The 25,768-nt window shown below is 37.0% G+C and overlaps 1 protein-coding gene across 2 annotated transcripts in view; it reads left to right on the top strand.

The window, feature by feature from the left end:
* The window catches only part of ME1 (malic enzyme 1), a 193,909-nt gene that overhangs the window by 62,218 nt on the left and 105,923 nt on the right, over window positions 1–25,768 (top strand). For both annotated transcript variants that reach the window (XM_072736255.1, XM_072736247.1), the window contains exons 4-5: window positions 16,990–17,065; window positions 23,843–24,004. In XM_072736255.1, the coding sequence (XP_072592356.1) occupies window positions 16,990–17,065; window positions 23,843–24,004 (238 nt within the window). The remainder of the gene's footprint in view (window positions 1–16,989; window positions 17,066–23,842; window positions 24,005–25,768) is intronic.

Raw genomic sequence — 25,768 nt, 5'->3', positions numbered from 1 at the left:
CTTAGCCATATTTGTCAGCCTTAGGGTTGTAAGAACAAGTGTTGTAGAAGAATGGAAATGGAGTTGCTAGGTTCTTTCTTTCTTTCTTTCTTTCTTTCTTTCTTTCTTTCTTTCTATTTTATTTATTTGAGATAGAGTTTCTAGTTTCTTAAGAATTGGTTAGAAATTAGCACAGTGTTACTTTTGCCATATTCTGTTGGTCAAAGCAGAATCAAGGAAGGGAAATAGACTCACATTCTTATGGGAGGAGTGTCAAAGAGTCTATGGCCAACTTGAATGTGTCTCAGCTGCCATGTGCCAAACATTCTGTTAGGTCATTGTAGTAAAATCATGCACAAAATAGACATAACAGTTTGCCTGATGAAGCATAAGGTCTAATAGGAGGGGACAAACCTTAAGCAATTATAACACCATGTGATAGGAGAGTACAAGGTACTAGGGAATCATAGGAGGGATCCCTAACCCAGACAGAACTGGAATTGAAGCACAACTTTTGAAGGAAGTAGCCTGAGAACTCTATTATGTTGAGTTAATGCTGTTTAATTTTGTCCTTTAATTTTCTGGGAGTCTTATTGAGTGGTGATAATATAGCTTCATCTTTTTGAAAGCATATTTCTCACACTTAAAGGAAACCAGTGACAGATTTCCAGTGATAGTATAAATTTGAATTTTACTATCAAAATGGAAGGATAGTTTAAGTCTGAGGGAAAAATGGGCATTGTTTGGTTCTTGGAGTAAGATTGGGGAGAACCAGTGAAATTGGGACCCAGTAGTGGCAACCTCCCCTGGAAAATTCTTTGGAAAAGTGACCTCATATTAAAGGAATTTGCTTGAACTATATTTGGCAGTATACCAGGTCTGCCCATGTGGCTTATATTTTTGTTGAAGAATTTTCTTTCTCTGAAAAAAAAAAATAGGCTACCTAGGGACAATGCCTGTACACAGCAGTGTTTTTCTTTTAGATTAATAAAGACATATTCCTGTAATTCTCAGCATATGCATATTGGGCTCTCAGTTTTCTTTAATATTAGAAAAGGAAATGAGACTAATTGATCAAAGCATTGAGTTTTTGAGTTTAGATAAAATAGTCAGCAATAATATTTCCAAAGAAAGTAAAGATTAGCAAAAAGAAAGACTTCTGGATAAAGGCCCAGAGTTAAGGCTGTAGGATTTACTTCATTAGTGATTTGAAAGAAACCCCGAAACAAAGCTTCAACTAAGAAGTTGTTGCTATCCAAGAATGCTGTTTATCAGAGAAATAAGAATGAAAGAATTAAACTTTAGTCCAATTATAGCAACAACAGTATGATTAATAGAGATTGTTACATTAATGTGGAGATACTCTAAAGATTTTGGACATGGGATCATGAGCTTGAGTGGGTAAATTTCATGTAAACATAGGGGCAAATCTTAATGGTCTGAGTAAAATATTGTATGCATAGAAGTAGTTGAATTCTTTTATATCCTTGTTTTCATTGCTGCTCCTTGTCCTTAATGCTTTGACTTCTTGCACAAAAAGCAGCAGCATGACTATAGTGCACTTCCATCATTGAGTGTCTCTATTATTTCCGTTCTTGGATCCCACTGCAATAGTCAGTTTATACTGGCCCTGAATAGGACTCATTCCATAGACATCAAGTAACTGAAGCATTCTTTTTTTTTTTTAAGGATTTTTTTCCCCCTTGCATTGCCAATAAATGTTTGATAGGATATAACTATTTTTCCCTTAAAAGTGAGAGGAAAAAGTACCTTTTCCCCTTTATTTCTTTGCTGTTATTTATCATTTTGGAAAGAAACTTGAGATACCAGCATAGATGTGAGACTAGGTAATTATTTTGTTCTGATAGAATTTGCTAATTCAGACAGGATAAGTAAGATGGATGCTTGGCACATAATTGGTGCCAGTCCAATTGTTTTTGGGTGTAGGAATTTACCATTCTGTGGTCATTTCTCCATGTTTCTCTGTCTTCATTTCCTTCTTAGCTTTCGGCATTTTAAATTTCCCTTATTATAATGTCATATTCAAAGAATTTTAGTCTGTTCAGCAGGTATTCTTGGTGTCTTTGCTACTGCTGTCTTTATTGCAGGGGACTGAACACAAGGTAGGTGAGGGTGACTGGTTTTGTCCCTTGCAGAGTTAAATTGTAAAATTTGTTGTGCTTTTTTTTTTCTTTCTGCTCACAATATAGTATCTTGGAGAAATAGTAGGACAGACTGAGAAAAACCTGACTCTGTTAGCTACTTTATTTCCTTAACTTCTGATAACACAGAAAACCTTGAATACTTCTTCTGCAATCTTCCTAAACTTATCCCCTTTCATATTGAAGAGATCTTTAAAGTGTAAGCATGAATCACATGTGTTTTATCTTATGTTTTTATTTTTTATTTTTTAAAGATTTATTTATTTATTGGAGAGAGAGCGAGCACACACAAACAGGTGAAAGAAGAGTGGGAGAGAATATGTAAGCAGATTCCTGCTGAGCACAGAGCCAGCCCAACATGGGGCTTGATCTTAGGAGCCATGAGATCAGGACCTGAGATGAAACCAAGAGTTGGATGCTTAACTGACTGAGCCACCTAGCACCCCTAAGTTTTTATTCTTGGTTGAGATTTTTAAAATAATGATTTTTGTGCTTTTTGTAATAATCCTATAAATATTTAAAATTGATGTATGTTTTTCTTTATGTCTCCTCTACTTCATCCTTTTAAAACTGTCCTTTAATGGTTTCCTCTTAAAATATTAAATCCTTTTTGCTGTTCTTCAAGGACCCTTTAAAAAACTATCTATAATTAGATAAGATCTAAATTTTGTTATACCAAAGCTGATTTGGTTTCAACCAAAGTTGAAAATATATAGGACTTTGATAAATAACTGCCAAGTTCTGACCTGAGAAAGAACATATTCCTTCCTCTAATGTAACTTAATTGGAGTAAAATCCATCGTGTGCAGTACTGGGGATGTGAACTTCAGCAGCTGGGAGATCTTGGCCCATCTTAGAAATCTGCCCACCATGCTGATTTTCTCTCCTCAGGAGGATTTAGACTAGAAATAGAACTTTAAGCATTATCTACAATAAACAAAACAAATTCACAAGATTATTATTGCAGAGTGAAATCAACTAGTTATAGAACAGTATCACTCATGTTAGTAATACTAGGTTGTTATGTGATAATAAAAAAGAAAAACCTTATTTTTGGAATCGGGGACAAGAGGAAATAGAAAATCTACTTTTCTCTTCTGGCCTCAATTAAATGTTTCTTTACTTCTGTAATAGAATTGGTATTTAGTCCCAAGGATGTCACCTTCTATTAGCCCTTGTGCCTTCTCCTGAGTCCCTCTCCATCTAAAGCTTATCTTAGTTTTATCATAGTTTTATTTCTGAGTAAGCCAGACTGAAGCCTGAACTACTTTTTCACTTTTCTTTCAAAGCTAGTGTGATCTTATACTTCATGATTCTTCCATAGGTCCAGTGGCACTGGGTCCCTCATTATTTCTCAGGCTCTTTACTGTCATTAAGATCTGTTGCTCCTCTATTAACATAGATCTCATGCTGCTCAACTCTTGGCATCTGGGTGTTCCATGTCCTAGAACTGGGCATTGGCTCTGGTTCTTGCTATACTTTCCTGGGGACTTTTTCCCTAAAATTTGATTTCTTCTGTTTCTTGGTCTTGTTAGAGGACCCTCAAAAGTATATACATTGACCACATAGCTCCTGAGTGTTCTGCATTCCAGTTTTTGTTTTTTGTCTGTTTTTTTATTTTCTATTGCTTTACCCACCAATGGACCCGCTAGTGCCATAATCACATCTGAACTACCTTCTTTTCTCCCTACTACATTCTTTCTATAAACTATTTCCTTCTTTGCTTTCTGTAAGGAAAGCAGAATTCCTGATTTTAAGAGTTCTGGTGGAACAGACATATAAGAAAGTGAAAAACTATATGAAAAATATGATAAATGTTATAATAGAGAAAAACAGCAAGGTTCTATGGAATTGCAGAGAGATTCCAATGCAGCTTGAGTGTGGATCAGGAAATAGTTCCAAGAGGAGATAACACTTGAACTGCCTCTGATAAGCAATTAGGAGCTAGCCTAGCCATGAAGAGGAACTGAAGGTATTGGAGGGATGCCTAAATGAATCCCTAAAAGATCATCCAGAGTTGGAAACTAGATAGTTCTCAGGCTGAATTAGTTGGTCAAATGCCAAAAGCAAGAATGGGACCAAAAGGGAGACAGATCAGACATTCAGCTGAAGCTGAGGCAAAGGAGACTTTGAAAATTATTCCAAGGGTGGGAACAGAGCAGAGTCCCTAGGCCTTCACTGTGCATTAGAGTGAAAAAGAGAACTTTTTGAACCTGGAGAATGCTGGCATTCAATGAAGAGGACTAAGTGGCCAGAGAGTGACAGCATGAGTGTAAACTAGAACAGAGGACAGTGATATTGACACTTTATTCACCGAAGAATAATGCAAGAAAGTTTATAGGTAGATCGCTAGGAGCTGGAAGTCTTTTTCTTTAGAGAAAAGTGTGCTAATCTGATGATAGTGTATAAAGGGGTGGGAATGGGCAAGAGTGGAAATACAAAGTTTTTTGTTTTTTTTTTTTAAGATATTATTTAGGGCAGCCCCGGTGGCACAGCGGTTTAGCGCTGCCTGCGGCCCGGGGCGTGATCCTGGAGACCCTGGATTGAGTCCCGCATCGGGCTCTCTGTATGATGCCTGCTTCTCCCTGTGCCTGTGTCTCTGCCTCTCTGTCTGTCTCAATAAATAAATAAAATCTTAAAAAAAAAAAAAGATTTCATTTATTCATCAGAGCAAGGCTGCAGAGACACAGGGAGAAGCAGGAGAGAGAGAGAGAGAGAGAGAGAGAGAGAGAGAAAGAAAGAGAGACAGAGGCAGAGACAGGCAGAGACACAGGCAGAGGGAAAAGCAGGCTCCATGCAGGGAGCCCAACGTGGGACTCGATCCCGGGACTCCAGGATCAGGACCTGGGCCAAAGGGCAGTGCTAAACCACTAAGCCATCTGGGCTGCCCTACAAAGTAGTTTTAATGGGTAATATAAGAATAGCCAGCAGAAGATACTTTTAAGAAAGTCTTGTTGAGTTGCGAGGACCCAGATAACACTGGAGAGATCTTGAGGTTTTGGGTTTAAAAAAATTTTTTTTTAATCTTAAAATTCAAATATAGTTAACATACGGTGTTGTATTGGTTTCAGGTATACAATATAGTGATTCAGCAATTCTATACATTACTCAGTGCTCACCCTGATAAATATACTCTTAACCCCCATCACCAATTCACCCATCCTCCCCCCCACCTCCCCTCTGGTAACCATCAGTTTGTTCTCTATGGTTAAGAGTCTGTTTCTTGGTTTCTCACTCTCTCTCTCTATCTCATTTTCCCTTTGCTCACTTGTTTTGTTTCTTAAATTCCACATATGAGTGAAATCATACAGTATTTGTTTTATTCATCTGACTTACTTCACTTAGCATTATATTCTCTAGCTCCATTCATGTCATTGCAAATGACAAGATTTCATTCTTTTTTATGCCTGAATAATATTCTGTTGCATATATGCACCACATCTTTTTTGTCTATACATATTGATGATGAAGTCTTAATGGATCTAACACACCTGACCAAATGGCATCATTCTCCAGTAGGGCCTGAGGAAAAGAGAAGGCAAATGGATTGATTTAGACTTGGAGGTTTTCAGAAAGGGTGTGATGGAAAGACAGGAAAGCAGGGGAGTTAAGAATAGTTGGCAGAATGGATAAACTTTAGCTGAAAAAAGAAGGAAATTCAGTCAAGATCCATTGCTAATTTGAAGGGAAAAAAATAAAAGCTGGTGTCAAAAAATAGACATTAATGAGGTCAAAGTGTAGTTATAGCAGAAGTGTGATATTTGGAAAAGTATGAGTTGGAATATTAGATTCTCCTGTCAGAAAGTATATAGAAAAGTAATTGATGAGGCAGGACTTTGTAAGCTTAAAAAATACATAAGATGTCTGAAAGGAGAAAAAAATCACTTGTTTCACTGTATATAAATGGGAAACAACACCAACAAAAGTGAGAGATAAAAAAATTAGAATAATTTCCATAAGTATGATGAGCTGAGGACATGGAAATATTTCCAAGATAAAAATCCCTAATCTGTAAAGATGTGCTTGTGATTGGTAGTCTTCCAGCAGCAGAGGATAATTATAGCTGCTTCCTCTATATACAGTGCCAGTTTTCTCATGTTCTTCCAAGGGGACAGCAGCATTCTGTCTGCACCCTCCTTCTGCTTCGTCATGCTTCAGTCCCCAATTAAAAGGGTGGAGGGGCCTGGAATGGGAGTGTTGGAGGCTTGGCAGGGTTAAGAACCCCCATATAGAAGGGTAGCCTGACTCAGGGTGTGAGAGCCAAGCAAGGTGAAGGGAGAGTTCTTGTAGGAGGATGGTCCAATGCTGGATGTCAGAGCCTCAGGGGGTGGAGAGGGCACCTGAGTAGGGGGTGTTGCCTACTTCAGAGAGTGGAGCCTTAGTGAAGTGAGCAAGGTGTCTGCCCAGGGAGGGGACAAGATTGGTTTCATACAAGAGGACTGGTCAAATAAGTAAATATGTTAAGCATAATGGGAACTAGGTTTCTCACTATAGGAGAAAGTTGTAAGTATGAAAATGGAAGGAAGAATACTAGAATGAACCTTATGGTGTTGAACTGGAATTGAGGGATATGTGTGAACATATGGTTTTCAGTGTATATATAGAGAAGATGGATAGCTATAGAAATATATATGCGTTATGTAGGTATGTATATATACACATATGTATAAAGTATGTATATACATATATCCTATTTCTCTCCATTGAGTTGTCCTAGGAGCAGCAATACCCCAGTAACAATGAGCATACCTGGCATTCATATCTAAGTACTATTTCCATTAAAAGGAACCAAAGCTCCTTAGAGAAATTGCTGATTTCAGGGCTGTACCAGGATAAGTAAAAGATGAGTTTGGGACATCTTCTAACAGAAAGTAAGCAAGTGCACAAAGAATCATGGGGATGTGTCAAAAGCAAACAACAGCCAGCTTGAAGGGGTTCTCACTGGTCATGTCTGGACATTTTGAGCATCAAATAAATAATTGCTATTGATTAAAACTGACTGAATAAAATAATAAAGAGGAGCCCATATTGATATGAATAAACACATCAATAAATTGGAAGTTGGACAGAGAAACAAGGAGTTTTGAAGTATCATCTCATACTTGTTAATTATAAAGGGAAAAAAGAGTAACTTCACAGTGAAGAAACTTGGAAGATACCACCTTGATCAAATGATCAGAGTTAACATCACCAATAATGGGACAAACCAGGGACAGTGCCACCTGATAGAGTGCAATGAGAAGCCAGTATCACTTCTGTGGTAGTCCTGCAGTAGATGTATAATTTGAATCTAGTCATGAGGAAATACCACACAAACCCCAATTGAGGGACATTCTACAAAACACTGACTTATAACTTTAAAAGTATTAAGGTCATGAAAGTCATGGAAAGACTGAGGAAATATTCCACACTGAAGAGGACCAACTAAACATGACAACTGAGCACACATGGGATTTTGAACTAGACTCCGGTTATGCAGGACATCATTGAAACAAATGGTGTAATGTGAATGGTGCCTGAAAATCAGATGGTACTAATGTATCAATATATTTTTAAAATATTTTCCAATTATAATGATGTAGGGGAGTATCTTATTTATAGGAAATGCACTAAATTGTTTGGTAGTAATGAGACACTAGTATTGATGGCTACTGGACTCTCAAATAGTTCAGGAAAAAACAATTCTTCTTAATATACTTAGAAGAATTTGGGGCACCGGGGTGTCTCCGTTGATTAGGTGTCCAACTTTTGATTTTGGCTTGGGTCATAATCTCAGGGTTGTGGGATTGAGCCCTGTGTTGGGCTCCTCACTGAACATGGAGCCTGCTTAAGATTCTCTCCCTCTCCCTTTGCCCCTTTCTCCACTTGCATGTGTTCTCTCTCTCAAAAAAAAAAAAATATATATATATATATATATATACACACGTGCACACATACACACATACGAGCACACACAAGAATTCTTCTAAGCATTTACTGCAGGAAGATAATATTGATCCATGCCTTCTTAATACTGTCCTTCCTTCCTTGACTTTACTTGACTTTAGAAATATTGGTTGTCCAATTAGATTATTTTCTTTTTTCCTTCTTTCTTTCTTTCCTTTCCTCCTTCCTTTTTTCAAGGATTCTTCTTATCCTATTCTTTCATATGGGCACTAGTTTGTAGTGCTTTCCCCTTGGCCTTCACTTCTTTCTCCTTTAGCAAGTTATTCTGTTCCTTTCAACTGTTAGACATGTGCCTTCTAACTCTGCATCTTTATCTGAGGTATCTCCTGATTAGACCTGAACTTAGCTTTCTTTAGTGCTTCTTTTCCCAACAGCTCAGATCTGCTGATATAACTCAACTTTGGCCTGATTCCTAGGACTCATGAGTACATACTTATATTTTGTGAAAAATATGAAGTCTAATTTTCTAATTCCAAAAGATAGTAAAATGAGCTTCTGCATGAAAGAGAGGATTCTTACAGAAAATTGTAGAGTGGTTGCCTCCTTCACTGAGTCAGGCGCAAGGTCATGAACTAATTTCCAGAAGAAAATACAAATCTGGTCATAATAGAAGGTTATATGTTAGGAAATGAATTCTATTTTGATATGAAATAAACTTATTAGGGATGTTATGTGAGACAACATGCAGTCAGAATATTATCTCCTCTTACAAATCTGTTTTGAGAGTGCAGTATATACAATGTTAGAGGTTATGAGAGAAGTTTGAACTATGTACATGAGAAAATGATTCATATTTTAAAAATGTCTTTGACATGAAATAGACATAAAAGCATGAGTATTTTTAATTGGCATGTTTAATTTAATACATAGAAATAATAGAATAAAAATTATTTTAAACAAATTGACCAACAAGAACATATGGAGAAAAAATATTTATTGAAATTCCATTCATTTAAAAATGTCATTGATAAATAATCTTCTGGTCTAAAGTTTTCATTTTATAACTGTAACTATATGTATATGTTGAGGATTAAAGTTTCATATTCAGCTCTGTACCAGCAAATATGAGTCATGTCCTGCTGACTTTTGGGTATCTCTTATTAGGTTTCTGATCAAAGAGACATTCCATGAAGTGTTGCAAATTATTCTCTCAAAATGCTTGACCTCAGTTGGACATTACAGATTCTTCATTTATTGAGCTCTCTGTAGGAACAAGCATTTTAGTGGTGCCTGGGTAACTGAATGGGTGGCTCAATTGGTTAAGCATCTGACTCTTGATTTCAGCTCAGGTCATGATCTCAGTGTTGTGAGATGAGCCATGGGGCATGGAGCCTGCTTAAGATTCCCTCCCTTTCCTTCTGCCCCTCTCCCACCATCTTTTTCTCATCCTCTCTGAAAAACAAAAAAGGGGGGGAGGTAAACATGTTAGTCACAAATGAATCTCTGCTCAGTGCAAGAGATTACAGGTGACCAAATGGCTCTTATATTTAATTGATGCAAACTTTAATATCATTCATTGTCCCTCTCATTTTAAAAAAAATGGTACTATTTCCTGAGACTAGTGTTGTTTGAAAAATCTTGGCTAACTAAGAAGTTCCCAAGAGATATTATTGAATGGTGTACTGCCAAGAACAGTTTAGATAATTCAACAAAATTGCCTTTAAAAAGTCCAAATACATTTTATTTTAATTTTAGAATAATTTATTGAGATCTTGTTGGTTGCATAGTTGGATGTGACAGGGATCCAAAAAAAATATGTAACATACAGAGCTTATTATCATTTTGGAGAAACAAAATAAATTCATATGAAAAATAACCCAGGAAAGGATGTAATTTAGTGCCAATTTGGTAAATTAATATTTTTGTTGAGTCAGACACTCATCAGTAATCTGCCTGTAGCACTTACTATCATAATATAATTTTTGGTTACTTAATAAGTCAGTATAAGTCTGGGTTTATTTCATGTTTTCTATACTTTCAAAAATTTAATTATAGAAGCCTTAGTTTTTCAGTACTAAAGTCAGCATGTATTGTTGAACACAAACTATGTACCAGCACAGTTGCAGGCACTGGGGTTACAAATATGGGCAAAATAGAATCTGTACTTAAGGAACTTGTTGCATTGTGTATGTATGTGTACTGTGGGGTGGTGGCAAGGAGGAGATGACCAGTAAACATGAAAATTTAAGATCGTTTCAGATACTTGGAAATACTGTAAAGATGATCAAAATGTTAGTATGAAGGGTACTTTATTTGCTGTTATCAGAAAAGGTCTGTCTGAAGAACTAAGCTATGAGTTGGGGCCTGAATGATGACAGGAGTTAACTAGTTGGCTAAATTTATAGTTTGGAGCTCAAGGAAGTGGGCTAGATTGAAGATAGAAGTTTGAGAGTCATTATGAACATGATATTTAAAGCCGTGTCAAACACAGTTGAGAAGTCAAGTAAGATGAGAGTTGAGAGTTGACCTTTGCCTTTAGCAGATGTGAGTCATCAGAGACTTTGGTAAGAGTTGTTTCTGTGAAGCAGTGAGGGAGAAAAGCCTTATTAATAGATTGAAGAGAGAATGGGAGGCAAGAAAGTAGTGACAGTAAGAAAAGATAAGTCTTAGAAGGGTTTTGCTATGAAGAGAGAATAGAGGGCAAAAATCCAGTTTTTTCAAAAGATAAATAATGTTAGGGCAAGTTGTTATGCCAATAAGAATAATCCAGTAGAGAAAGTGATGTAGCATAAAGATGGGTAGGAGTGAAACCTTTAAAAAGTTGACCTGGAGGGCAGCTCCAGTGGCGCAGTGGTTTAGCGCCGCCTGCAGCCTGGGGCGTGATCCTGGAGACCCTGGATCGAGTCCCACATCAGGCTCTCTGCATGGTGCCTGCTTATGTCTCTGCCCCCGCCCCTCTCTCTGTGTGTGTCTCTATGAATAAATAAATAAAATCTTAAAAAAACAAAAAAGTTGACCTGGAATAGAATCTAGAGCTCATGTGAGAGGATGTCCGTGATAGTAGAAAATTTCTTTCACTATAACGGGGGATGGCAGAAATACGGAGGCAACACTATGGAGAAAAGGTAGTCTTTTCAGTAAGTGGTGCTTGAACAACTGGACATCCACATACAAAAAGGTGAATCTCAGCAGACTATATATCTTTCACAAAAATTAACTCAAAATGGATCACAAACAGGGGCGCCTGCGCCTGGGTGGCTTAATTGGTTAAATGTCCTACTCTTGATTTCAACTCAGGTCATGATCTCAGGGTTGTGAGGTTGAGCCCCACACTGGGCTCCATGCTGGATGTGGTGCCTGCTTATTAATATTCTCTCTCTCTCCCCACCCCCCTCTACCCCCACACATGCATGGTCTGTCTCTTAAAGAAAAAAAAGGATCACAAACCTAAATGGAAAATGTAAAACTATAAAACTCCTAGAAGATAACATAGTAAAAATCTAGATGACCTTGAGTATGGTTAACTTTTTAGATACAACACCACAAGCATAATCTGTTGGAAGAAATAATATATAAACTGGACTTCATTAAAATTTAAAATCTCTGCTTTATGAAAGATACTCTCAGGGTGCCTGACTGGTTCACTCGGTAGAACATGTGACCCTTGATCTTGGGGCACAAGTTGAAACCCTACATTAGGCATTGAACTTACTTTTAAAAAACAAGACACTGTCATGAAAATGAAAAGACAGGCCACATATTGAGGGAAATTATTTGCAAAAGATGTATCTGATAAAGGACTTAAAAATCAATAGGAAAACAACCTCATTTACAAATAGGCTAAAGATCTTAACAGGCACCTCACCAAAGAAGATATATATTGATGGCAAATAAGCTTTTGAAAAGATGTTCCATATTGCATGTCATCAGGGAAATAAAAACTAAAACAACGGTGAGATACTACTACACAATTACTTGGAATGACCAAAATGCAGAACACAACACCAAGTGTTGGTCATGATGTGGAGCAATAGGAGCTCTCATTCGTTTCTGGTGGGAATGCGAAATGATACAGCCACTTTGGAAGATGGTTTGCGAGTTTTTACAAAACTAAACCTACTTTTATTAAATACAATAATTCTATCCCTGATATTTATTTACCCAAAGGAATTGAAAAACTTAGATCCACACAAAAACCTTCACACGAATGTTTTTAAACAGCTTTATTTTAATTGCCAAAACTTGGGAGCAACCATGATATCCTTCAGTAGGTGAATGAGTAAACAAACTGGTGCATACAGACAATGGAATATTAGTGCTAAAAGGAAATGAGCTGTGAATCCATGAAAAGACATGGAGGAACCTTAAATCTTTATTACTGAGTGAAAAGCCAATTTGAAAAGATTATAAACTATATGATTCCAACTATATGACATTTTAGACAAGGGAAAAATATGGAGACAGTAAAAAAGATCAGTGGTTATTAGGGGTTTGAGCGGGAAGGACATTTCAGAGTAGTAAATCAACTCTGTATTATGCTTTAGTTATGGATACATGTCACTATACATTTGTTCATACCCCCAGAATGTGCAACACTAAACATGAACCCTAATGTAAACTATGGACTCTGGGTGATAATGGTGTGTCAGTGCCTACTGTGTTGTGAGGTATATTGACAATGGAGAAGGCTAGGCATGTGTGGGGCCAGGAAGTTTATGAGAAGTCTCTGAATCTTCTGCTCTATTTTGCTGTGAGCCTAATACTGTTAATAAAACCTATTTAAAAAGATGCAGATGAATTAGTAGAATTTATATTAGAAAGATGAGGTAGTTTTCACCCTATTGCATCTATCTGTTTGAAATTAAGATTTGGTGATCAGGGGATCCCTGGGTGGCTCAATGGTTTAGCACCGTCTTTGGCCCAGGGCCTGATCCTGGAGACCCGGGATCAAGTCCCACGTCAGGCTCCTTGCGTGGAACCTGATTCTCCCTCTGCCTGTGTCTCTGCCTCTCTCTCTCCCTCTCTCTGTGTCTCTCATGAATAAATAAATAATCTTAAAAAAAGAAGGATTTGGTGATCAGCTGAGTGTAAGAGGGAGATGAGTGTAGGAGGTGAGGAGAAATGAGAAAGTGTGAAATGGCCTTCTCAGAGACTGCGAAGTTGAATTTGCTAGGAAATCATAGTGGTAAACTTTGTAAAAGAAGAATGCCAGTGTGAGATGCATGGCTGGCTTAGTTGGAAACGCATGTAGCTCTTGGTATCATGAGTTCAAGCCCCATGTTGGATGTAGAGATTATTTAAATAAATAAACTTAAAGAGAGCCAGTTTGAGATCTCTGGCCATAAATAGGAAGCGAATCTTAACATTGTTTTATAATTTTTCTATAACAGTACTTTCACCAACTAGTGGCAGATGGGATGTCTATTACCTATATTGTAGTCTTGAAATACCATTTTCTACTAAAAGAAAGAAGGAATTCTTAGAGAAATGGATTATTTCAGGCCTGAAGCGGACATTTCTAAGACAACAAGGAATATTTTGTCATAACAGAGAACAAGGAGGCTGTCAAAACCTATAGTCATGGGGTGCCTGGATGGCTCAGTTGGTTAAATGTCTGACTCTTGATCTCAGCTCAGGTCTTGATCTCATGCTTTAAAAAAAAAAGGCTAGGGCAGCCTCAGTGACTCAGTGGTTTAGCACCACCTTCAGCCCAGGGCCTGATCCTGGAGACTCGGGATCGAGTCCCACGTCGGGCTCCCTGCATGGAGACTGCCTCTCTCTCTGTCTCTCATGAATAAATAAATAAAATCTTAAAAAAAAAAAAAAAAGGCGAAAAAAAAAAGACAAACCCACAAGTTATAGTCCTGTCAAAAGAACTCAGAGGCCAACATGAAGAGCCTTCCACTGGTTAAATATGGGATAATTTGAGTCCCAGTAAAGAAAATAACTGCAGTGGATTAAAGCACATCAAATATGTTTAAGTCCACGAGTTCATATTAATCCAGAACATACACACAACACATGCATGTACATACACACACACTTTAGTGGAGACTCTTGAAGGATTTCAGCAAATGAGCTAGGTTTTCTTTTCTTTCTTTCTTTTCTTTTTTTTTTTTTAAGATTCATTTATTTTAGAGAGCGAGCGAGCGAGCAAGTGAGCACATGAGCCAGGGAAGGGGCAGAGGGAGATGGGGAGAGAGAATCTCAAGCTGACTCCCTGCTGAGTGTAGAGCCTAATGTGGGGCTCAGTCTCACCACTCTGAAATCATGATCTGAGCTGAAATGAAGAGTGTGGTGCTTAACCAGCTGAGCCACCCAGGTGCCCTGCAATGAGTTCTTTATTTCAAAAACTGTTAAGAGAAGGAATCTTGCATTTGCCAAACAACAGGTGTGGTGAAATTTGTCTTTAAATAAGAGTCTCAGCAAATACATGGGGAATGATTGCTAGAACTGGAATATTCCATGTTGTAACTCCTAGTGAATTAGTGAATTTAGATATTAAGCATCAGCAGCTGTTAAAGTCATGTAAAGGACTACAAGACACTGTAACTAAACCAATGTGAATTTGCTCTTGGTGAGTCAGAAACTGTCCCAGGTTGAGTTGTTACACAAAGTACTTTATTTGCAGCAAATAAGATCTTGAGGAATAGCTTCCAAAGCCATGACTCTCCAAGCAAGTGTGGATGGATTTCTTTTATTTAGGGTTGAAGTAAATATTTAGATAGGGAAGCCTTGTCTTTGTAAGTAGTGGCAGGCATAAGGTCACAGATGTGCCATAAGGAAACATGCCCATATACACATTATATGTTGTTTAAATGAGGCTTGTGTTCCTCCTTGGGTAGAGATTTTAGTATACTAATGAGATAAAAGTGGTTGTGGATCATTCTAGAGGTTACTCCATGTCTATCTGCGTAGGCCCAAGTCAAGGTTTAAGTTGAAACTGGTCCGGCTGGTCTGGGCCAGCTGCAGATCTTGCCAGGGCAGTTGTTATGGCTCAAGGGGTGGTTTTGGTTTCCATTTGCCTAAGAGATAAGCTGGAAAAATGAGCTTTAGGAAAAATGTGGGACAAGGGTTGGTGAGTATAAGCAGGTGAGCAGTAAAGGTTAGGTCTTGGGGTCTAGCTTATAACAGTACTGTGCATCTTCTCATAACACCAGACTATGAATTGTCTCATAAAAAATGGATATGAATCTGATTAAGCCTTTTGATTTAATTACCAGTTTCTCAAGAAGTATGGAAGAAAGACCTGTTTGTTAATCTATACCATAGGAATGTAATCAGCAAAATCCAGATTATGAGAAACTTTAGAAGACAAATTGTAGTGTCTAGGGGTAGCTTATCATTTTATGATAGAACTGTAAATTAAATGATACCATAAGAGTCAGGATAGTTGTTACTCTTAGGAGGGAATGGTTTTTGATTGGGAGAAACATGAGGAAGGCTTCTGGGATACTGACAAGACTCTGCTTTAAATGGGTATTATGTACAATGGTGGTTGCCTTATAAAAATTCATTAAGCTGTACATTGGTTGTACGTAGCTCTTTGTATTTGAATTACGTTTAACAATACTAAAGTAAAACTTTTTTTTCTTTTTAAAGATTTTATTTACTTATTCATGAGAGACACAGAGAGAGAGGGAGAGACATAGGCAGAGGGAGAAGCAGGCTCCTGAGAGGATGCCTGATGGAGGGACTCGATCCCTGGACTGGACCGGGATCATGCCCTGAGCTGAAGGCAGACGCTCAACCACTGAGCCATCCAGGTGTCCCTAAAGTAAAACGTTTAAATGAGATTAAGACACTGAGATTTATTTTTAATTTTAATTTTTTTAGTTACTTGTTACACTTTCCTAGGAAATGGGGGATAGGAGGAGAGCAGTGTCAAAGTCTTCATTTGAGTCTAAATAACAGATTGCAAACAGCAACTAAGACTGCATATCAAAGAATTATAACTTGGATGTTTGAACTTAAAAAAAAGTCAAGTATGTTTCACATAAAAGGACTGCTCAGCATTAGTCACTTAACCCATTTCTAATACAGACTCTCATCTTCAGACGGTGAAGATGTAGTAAAGTGAAATATAAACTGAAAATGCCTATTTACACATGCTTCATGTTTTTCGATGTGCTTTTATATTTATTTAATAAAAGACTAAATGAATCTATGAGTGGAATTGATAGTTAAATTCTCTGCATAGGGGCAGCCCCGGGGACGCACCGGTTTAGCACCACCTTTAACTTCTGCTAAAGGAGAAGAAGCCTGCTTCTCCCTCTGCCTGTGTCTCTGCCTCTCTCTCTCTCTCTCTGTGCCTCCTTTGAATAAATAAATAAAATCTTAAAAAAAAATTCTCTGCATATAACGGAGTGAATGCTTCTTTACAAAATATTCAAGGATATATATTTTAAGAATGAGTCTAACCTTTATTATAGATATCAATACATTGTTTAAAGTAATTTCTCCCTTAATTATAAGATTCCTTTTATTTGTTTAAGGAAATAATTTTCATGAATTTGATAAAAACAGAAGTGAATTAAACTGATTTGGAAAAAAAAAATTTTTAAAGATTTTATTTATTCATGAGAGACACATACACACACAGAGAGAGGCAGAGACACAGGCAGAGGGAGAAGCAGGCTCCATGCAGGGAGACCGACATGGGACTTGATCCTGGGTCTCCAGGATCAGGCTAAACCACTGAGCCAACCAGACTGCCTGGAAATTTTTTTTTAAAAGATTTTATTTATTTATTCATGAGAGACACACAGAGAGGCAGAGATATAGGCGGAGGGAAACCTGATGCGGGACTCGATTTCAGGACCTTGGGATTATGACCTAATCCAAAGGGGAGATGCTCAATCACTGAGCCACCCAAGCATCCCTGAAAAAAAAATTTTAAACGTTCATGATATTTTGGCAAGTATGAAGTAAATTAAAACTACTTTTTTTTTTTTTCTGTCAGAGGTCTCTTTATTAGTATCCATGATCGAGGACATATTGCTTCAGTTCTTAACGCATGGCCAGAAGATGTCATCAAGGTAAGTCATCTAAGTTTTTCTAGTATGGCAAATCTGTTCTTTTTCCTATTCTATAACATATTGATAATTTTCATGTTACCAAATAGCATTTGGTGTGGAGATATTGCAGTTCAAAGCCAATGGCTATGAAAGAATTCTTGAGATGTTTATGCTGAAAGGTGGTTTTATTAAAACACAGGGACAGGATCCATGAGCAGAAAGGACTGCCCTGGGATTGTGAGGAGCAATTGATATATACTACTATGGTGTTGGAGGAGGTGAAGATGGGAAGTTTCCAAAAGGATTTTCATATACTAAAGAAGACTCACAGTATCTTGGAGGCCTGGCTAAGGTTGCTTTTTTCTCTAGCAAGGCATTAACATTAAGATTGGGAGTTGTTGGAGGAATGTCACACTCTGCCTGCCTCAACTATTTGTTATTGGGCTGCAGGTTGTAAGGAAATTTAATTTTTTTTTAAAGGAAATTTAATTTTATCTACATTTCCTTTTTGCCTTTGTTCTCTGCATCAGCATTTACTCGCTTTTCTAGTGAATGTCACCTAATTTATATTTCTTTGATGTTTGCATACTGGCTTAATTTTATTTTGGTACCATTTAGAGACTGAGTTTCTCTACTATTTCTATATAATTTCTCAATATTTCCTTGCCCATTGTAAATGATGATAAATGTTGAATAAATGTTGAAATTACCCTGAATTTCTTTAAGCAAAATCCCTTTTCACATTTGTTGGGTTTAATCATCCACTAAGAATACATAAGTAGACAAACAAATCTATTAATTCACTTCCTATATCATTGTGACCTGAAGTAGTTCATCTGACTCTCTTCTCTCAGTGACCTAATGAGAGTAAAATAAGAATAGTATTGAATGTTTAGTAGTTTTCTGTGTGAGAAACTACCTGGATTGACTCTTGTAATTATCATGATAATTCAATGAGGAAAGGAAGGCGAGGTGGCTACACAGCAGTGCATGGTGGTGGTGGGACTGAACACAGGCCACAGAGCCCTTACTACTCTTAGACATGGTGCTGCTCCAATGCCTTTCTTGTCTATGGAAGGTAAGATATACTTGTCCCTTCTTGGGCTCTTTTTTCTTCTTCTTCTTTCTTTCTTTCTTTTTTGTTTTTTACTTTCTCTTAAGTGCCAGGCAACATTGTGCTATGTCTTAAGAGTAAGATTGAATGAACTGATGCCTTTTAGGGGTACAGTGGCACTTCAGCTGTGACTTCTGAAACATCACTCCATTTCTTTCTTTTTTTTTTTCTTGGAGTTCAATTTGCCAACATATAGCATAACACCCAGGGCTCATCCCATCAAGTGCCCCCCTCAGTACCCGTCACCCAGTCACCCTTACCCCCTGCCCACCTCCCTTTTCACCACCCCTTGTTCTTTTCCCAGAGTTAGGAGTCTCTCATGTTCTGTCTCCCTTTCTGATATTTCCCACTCATTTTTTCTCCTTTCCCCTTTATTCCCTTTCACTATTTTTTATATTCCCCAAATGAATGAGACCATATAATGTTTGTCCTTCTCTGATTGACTTACTTCACTCAGCATAATACCCTCCAGTTCCATCCACGTCGAAGCAAATGGTGGGTATTTGTCATTTCTAATGGCTGAGTAATATTCCATTGTATACATAAACCACATCTTCTTTATCCATTCATCTTTTGATGGACACCAAGGCTCGTTCCACAGTTTGGCTATTGTGGACATTGCTGCTATAAACATCGGGGTGCACGTGTCCTGGCGTTTCACTGCATCTGTATCTTTGGGGTGAATCCCCAGCAGTGCAATTGCTGGGTCGTAGGGCAGGTCTATTTTTAACCCTTTGAGGAACCTCCACACAGTTTTCCAGAGTGGCTGCAACAGTTCACATTCCCACCAACAGTGAAAGAGGGTTCAGTTCCCCTTTCTCCACATCCTCTCCAACATTTGTTGTTTCCTGCCTTATTAATTTTCCCCATTCTCACTGGTGTGAGGTGGTATCTCATTGTGGTTTTGATTTGTATTTCCCTGATGGCAAGTGATGTGGAGGATTTTCTCATGTGCTTGTTGGCCATGTCTATGTCTTCCTCTGCATCATTCCTTTTCTTGTGAGCTAGAATGACTAGTATTGATTCACTCTGCTCTCTAAGGCTTATGCCAGGCAAATTTAGAAGGCAAAATGTTTTTCATGACTTCTAGTCTTCCCAGTTTTTTCGCTTTTCTTCCCAAAGTTGCTTCCTTAGCTTTTATCCTACTAGGTAGACTGCAGTATCCTTGGATCCAGTCCTCAGAAACTACCCCAAAGTGTTAATTCTGTGAAGCATAAAATGTCTAAGAAGGATGCTTACATTTTAGTTGGAATCTAGAAAGGATTTTAAGAATGAGTTCGTATAGGAAATAGTTCTAAGGTACAGAGGACTAATTCATACCCACATAATCATAACAGTTAGGCAATACAGTTACCTTGCTTTGTGTTCTTCCTACTAGTTCATCTCTGAGCATTTATTTTCATTAGTAGCCTACTTTTATTTTTTCAACTCTTAATATTGGGCCCTCACTGATATTCCTGATCCTAACTGATATAGGAAAAGATGTTAGTGTTTGAAGCCTATATATGGCCAAGAAAGAATTCTTTTTTTTTTTTTTAAGATTTTATTTATTTATTCCTGAGAGACACACAGAGAGAGGCAAAGACATAGGCAGAGGGAGAAGCAGGCTTTCTGCATGGATCCTGATGCGGGACTCTATCCCAGGACCCCAGGATCATGACCTGAGCCAAAGGCAGATGCTCAATCACTGAGACACCTAGGTGTCCCCAAGAAAGAATTCTTGAGACATCTTTGATGCAAAAAGGTGATTTTGTTAAAGCACGAGGACAGGACCTGTGGGCAGAAAGAGCTGCCCCCAGATGATGAGGAGTCGCCCATTATATATTTTAAGTTGGGAGGGGGTTAGGGATAGCATAAGTCTCTCTTGGAAGCCATGAGGGGGCTAGCTATTGTTGGGGAAAAGGTCATTTATTACAGCCTAATAAAACCTTAGTCAGTGAGACCCTTCAGGTGGATATTGGTGGGTTTTATACTTGGGGGATGATTGTCAACACATATCTTGGGGGGTTTAGAGAGAAAGGAAATTTTTAAAGGATTTTTATATGTTAAGGTAGACTTACAGGGTTGGGCTAAAATTGCCCTTTGCCCTTAGCAAAGTATTAATATCGAGGCAGTTGAATTCCTAGATCAAGATCACTCTGAGTATTTCAAGGACTTATCAGTGGGCTGTAAGTAATAAGGAAATTTAATAATTTTTCTTCTGCCTTTGTTTCCCACATCACTAACTATACTTAGTATTATTTTAAAAGCCTAGCATAATATCTGGCACAGAATAGGCACTTAAATGGCAGCTCTTTATTGTAATAGAATATTGAAGAAAGCACACATGAAACAAAGACAATCAATTATTAGACAATATATAATTAAACTGGTATAAATTATTAATGCCATATTCATTTAGAGGAGACTATCATTTAGAAAAGGTAAAATAGTTAAGAAATTTTTGTACCAAAGTTGGAATTTAAATTTAGCCTTTGATAACTGGAAAGGGAAGAAGATTTTATTCTAAAAAGGGGACAGATGAATTTAAGTATCCAGTACAGGAAGAGAATGGAGTGTTTTTGTGCAGAAAGTGAATTACTTGGCTGGCCTAAAGCTAAGTGTTAATATGGAAATGTAGTGGGTTTAAGATTGCTTAAGTAAGAGGTGATCAAATTATTATGTTAGGTCTTAAAATTCAGAGGGATTTAGACTTGAAATGATAGTATGTCATATTTATAGATAGGAGTAACTTTCTATAAGTAATATTGAGGAAGACTCATCAGGCAACAAAGTGGCAAGAGGTGTGCATTCAGGTCCTAGAAAAGGAAAAGAAGGAGTGAAAACAGGATACATGGTAAGGGTGTCTGTGTGTGTTCAGGAGAACCCCTGTATACTCATGCAGAGTTACTAGTCAGCTAATGCCTAGGTATTAATTGACACAGTAGAATGAAGATGAAATTTCTGAAATGCAGACATCGTTGAGAGAATTATGGTTGTTTACTGAGATCATCCTGCTTTGTAACTTCATTATTGTGTGGAAGACATCCAAATGCTTTATTTTTCCTTAAGTGGGAGGTAAAGTAGGTAAAAACAAAAGCCAAGGGAATGTCAATTTAATGATAAGCTGTGTAGGTGGCACATTTTTGTTTTCCAGAGGATTCCTTCACTATTAGAATTTTGTTTTCCAGAGGATTCCTTCACTATTAGAATCTATAATGTTGAGATGTTTGTGAATTAGTGTTTTGTAACAAGGCATAAGCAGATAAAATAGCAAATGTCTCAAAAACAGTTTAAACATTACTCATGGGCACCTGGGTGGCCTCAGTCATTTGAGCATCTGACTCTTGATTTATGCTCAGGTCATGATTTTGGGGTCCTGAGATCAAGCCCCATTTTGGGCTCCTTGCTGGGCATGGAACCTGCTTGGAATTCTCTCTCTGCCCCTTCTCACCCATGCATGCTCCTCCCCCAAAATAAATAAGTAAATCTTTTTTAAAAGTTACTTAAATGACTACCACCTATATAAAAGCCCATGGCAATATTTATATAACAAAACTAATAGCTCAGGATGAAAGGAGGGCTTAGAAAATAAAACTCAGGAAGAAGTGAATTAAAGTAACATTTTTCCTTTACATACAAGACATAGATTTAGTATAACTTAGATGTGCTATCAAAAATAAGTGAAAATTATTGTTACTTTCAACCCCTTTTTCAAAAATGTTGAAACAGATGAAAATCGCAAGTAGCAACTCCCTGGGTCTAAATATCTTTAATGAACCTGGAAAGCATTGTATAAATTATTATCCAGATCATACCTAAGTTATACAACAATGTTCTCTTTATAAAATATCTTTTAAAAATATTTTTAAAATAAATGCAGGCCAACTAAACTTTACCTGTATGTAAAATAATGTATAAAAGTATGCATTACCAGCAATAGATAAAAGTACTTCTGTTTGTGATAATGTGATAAATAGAACAATGTCAAATATGTAATTGGAGTATTTGGACTTTGAAAATTTGATTTTAATTTAAAAAACAAAATTACATTTTTCTGTGGTATTTATCTTATCTTCAGAGCTGACTAAACCAGTGCTATCAAGTTGTCATCTTCAAAATAACATAATCTATTGACCCTTTGCAATTAAACATGGAAAATTTGACAAAGGTCGGCTTTATGGGGTATGCAAAAATAATTTTCACCTGCTTTTCAGGTGTATTTATTTTAAGGCAGTTCTTTAAGAGCTGCATAATATAATATAAGTGAACAGAAAATTAAAAAGATCTGAAAAGTATATTTTAAAATGTTTTCCACTGTGGTGTAGGGGAAAAACATTGTATTAGGAGTTAACATACCCAGTTTCTGATTCTTTGGTATTAACCAGGTAAATCACCTTAGACAGATGATTTCAGTTCTGTGATCTTCAGTTTCCTAATCTATAAAACAAAATAGATGAGTTCATCTAATATACTCTTAATTCCTCTTCTATAATACCATGACCATGTATAATACTCTTGATGGTAGTATCAATAGTTATAATTTGTTGAAAATTTGTAATGTACCAGGTACTATGTATGGTAAATACTTTGTATATCATGTTCCTGTTTTATTGAATCACAGATTTATGCAACTAACTAACTAACTAACTAACTAACTAACTAACTAACTAACTAACGTTTATCCATTGTTTACTATGTGCCAAATACTATGCATGGTATTGCTGTACAGTAGCAGAATAAAATAGAGTTGGTTCCTATTTTTATGTAGCGCCTCTGCAAAGTACCTTTATTATTCCTGTTTTACAAATAAGAAACAGAAGATTTAATTCATCCGTTTATTTAAGTTCAAATGACTGACATTTTCCCAAGGGTCAATTGAAACAAGTGTAGGAGTTGAAAGAGAACCTAACAAATTGTGTTTCACAAGTTTGGTTTTGCTTAAATTCATATAATGGCCATGAATCACAGAATAAGGATGTTAGATGCATTAATTTCATACAGATATCAAATAAAATAGAAATAAAATCTCCTCATGATTAAAATGTATGTCTCATAGATACTCAAGGTTATTGGAAAGAAACTAAACAAAATTCATTAAGTCTAGTGGAAGGTTTTCAGGTAAGAGAAGTAGCAAACTGTACTCAGCATATTTCAAAAATGGCAGAACAGTATCCAGTGGCTAGAGGAGTTAAAGAGGATGGATCAACATTGCCGTGAAAATAGGAGAATGGTGCCAAGATGCATAAACTAAACATCAGAGCATTGGGGGGCTACATAGCAATCATGCATTATTTACCTAGGGCTCTCCCAAAATTATGCTCAAAGTGGATGGGATTGGTATCAAAGCTGCTCTGCATTTCACTTTAGTTACCACTTTGAGCCCCTGTTTCCCTGTACTCTTCCCATTTGCCACAAAGTTATTCTGATCTTTATGTGTTATACCCTCTCTTCTTCACTAACCAAAGTAATCATTTATATGTATTTTTAAAAAATGGTTTAAAAATATGTACCAACTTTATTTCTTGTCTCCACTCTTCCACACTTAAGATCATATGAAATCTCTTAGATATATATATTAAATTTTGGTTTTCGACAGCTTAGTATTTCATTACAGGAGTATTAACTTCAGAAGGCAGAGACAAGGAATTGTGCCCCTGGATTTCTAAACATCTATTAATGGCTACTTTTTCTATCTCTTTTAGGCTATTGTGGTGACTGATGGAGAGCGTATTCTTGGCTTGGGAGATCTTGGCTGTAATGGAATGGGCATCCCTGTGGGCAAGTTGGCGCTGTATACAGCCTGCGGAGGGATGAATCCTCAGGAATGTCTGCCTGTTATTCTGGATGTGGGAACAGAAAATGAGGTAAACAATTTAAGTCTGTAAGACAGTCTGGACACCTTAAAAACAGCACCAATTCTTGTCTTTTGAGGTTTTTTTCAGGAACTTCATAACATTCACTTCTTTTTGTCTGGTTCTCCCTCCCTCCTCAAACTCATCCCCCAAGAACTATAAGAAAATTATTCTTTCTCTTTTGCTCTTTTCTTCTCCTTCTCAATAATGTGACTAATCTTTTACCAGCTTGTTTATTAGTGTTTTATCCTTTGAGGAACACTCAACCATCATTCTATAGAGTATATGTTTTACTTTAGGAGATCATGGTTTCTTTTTTAAAATTATTGTTTTCGTACTAATTAGGAACTAATCCCAAAGGCCTTACTAAGTTTAATCAGTATGAAATCTTGTTCTAGAAGCCTGTTTTAAACCTGTGGTAGATGACTTGGAATTTTATTTATTTATTTAAAGTTTTATTTTAGAGAGAGAGATTGTGTTCAGGTGAGCAGTGGTGAGGGACAGAGGGAAAGGGAGACAAGCAAACTCTCCACTGAGTGGAGAGCCTCATGGCCGACTCTACCCCAGGACTCTGAAATTATGACCTGAGCCAAAATCGAGAGTTGGATGCCTGACTAAGCCACCCAGGTGCCTCTGATGATTTGGAATTTAGTGTTTCTCATTCCTGTATCAATATTTTAGAATCCTAAGGTTGTATATCAGTACATATTTTTGCTCATCCTTTATTGCTAATATTTAGGTTCAGTTATTGTGATAGATACTAGAAATTAAAGGTAGAACGTATACAGTTTTTATAGTTGTTTTCTTCCCTACTAAGGCAATTAACCCATTGATAGTATAATATTAACTTGAACAGGTTTTATATTCATTAATAGAGAAAATTATAATATCTAACTTCCTATGTATGCGAGTGCTCATTTAACCTTTATAAAGGGAACATTTTGATAATAGCATGCTGCTTATCTGATATATTCTTTTTCAATACTAATAGAAATGACTTAGAAATGATCAAACCTGACATCTTTGAACAATCATCCTAAAATTACGTATGCATATTGAACATTAAGATTTTCTCTTTATTTTTTTCATATATTTTAAAAACATTCTTCTGTGATAAATTACAGTAACATCAGGTATAGTTTAAAATTACAAAATCTGGATGTGCTCAGTCCATTAAACATCTTCCTTTGGCTCAGGTCAGATCCTGGAGTCCCAGGATCCAGACCCACATCAGGCTCCCTGCTAGTGGGGAATCTGTTTCTCCCTTTCCCTCTGCCCCTCCTCCTGCTTGTGTTCTCTTGCTTACTCACTCTCTCTCAAATAAATAAAACCTTTAGCATTACCAAATCTGTAGAACATCTTAAGAATTCTAGGGAGAGGTGAAGAGGAGTCAGGAGTGATGGGAAAGGCATGCAAAAATGTAAGAATTCAGTTTTAAATTTTGGCTTTTGCTTGTTTTTAAAAGATTTTATTTATTTATTTTTAATGGAGTCTCCGTACCCAGCAGGGGCTCAAATCCACAACCCTGATATCGAGAGTCACCTGCTCCTATGACTAAGCCAACCGGGAACCCCAAACTTGGGTCTTTTATTGAGATGTTGTCGATGTAATGTGGACATAGAGAAAGTTACATACTAATGATGAAACTATAACACTGGGTATTTTGCACTGATAGGTTGTATTTAGTTATAGGAGATACTTTATTTCACGAAAAGAGGTCTTAAAATTGTCAAATTGGCTAGTTGTCTTGAGTTTTCTCACATTATCTGATAGTAT

The sequence above is a fragment of the Vulpes vulpes genome, chromosome 1 (assembly GCF_048418805.1).
Source record: "Vulpes vulpes isolate BD-2025 chromosome 1, VulVul3, whole genome shotgun sequence".
Classification (NCBI taxonomy): domain Eukaryota; kingdom Metazoa; phylum Chordata; class Mammalia; order Carnivora; family Canidae; genus Vulpes; species Vulpes vulpes.
The sequence above is the reverse complement of the archived record's forward strand: the minus strand, read 5'-3'. Positions and strand labels throughout refer to the sequence as shown.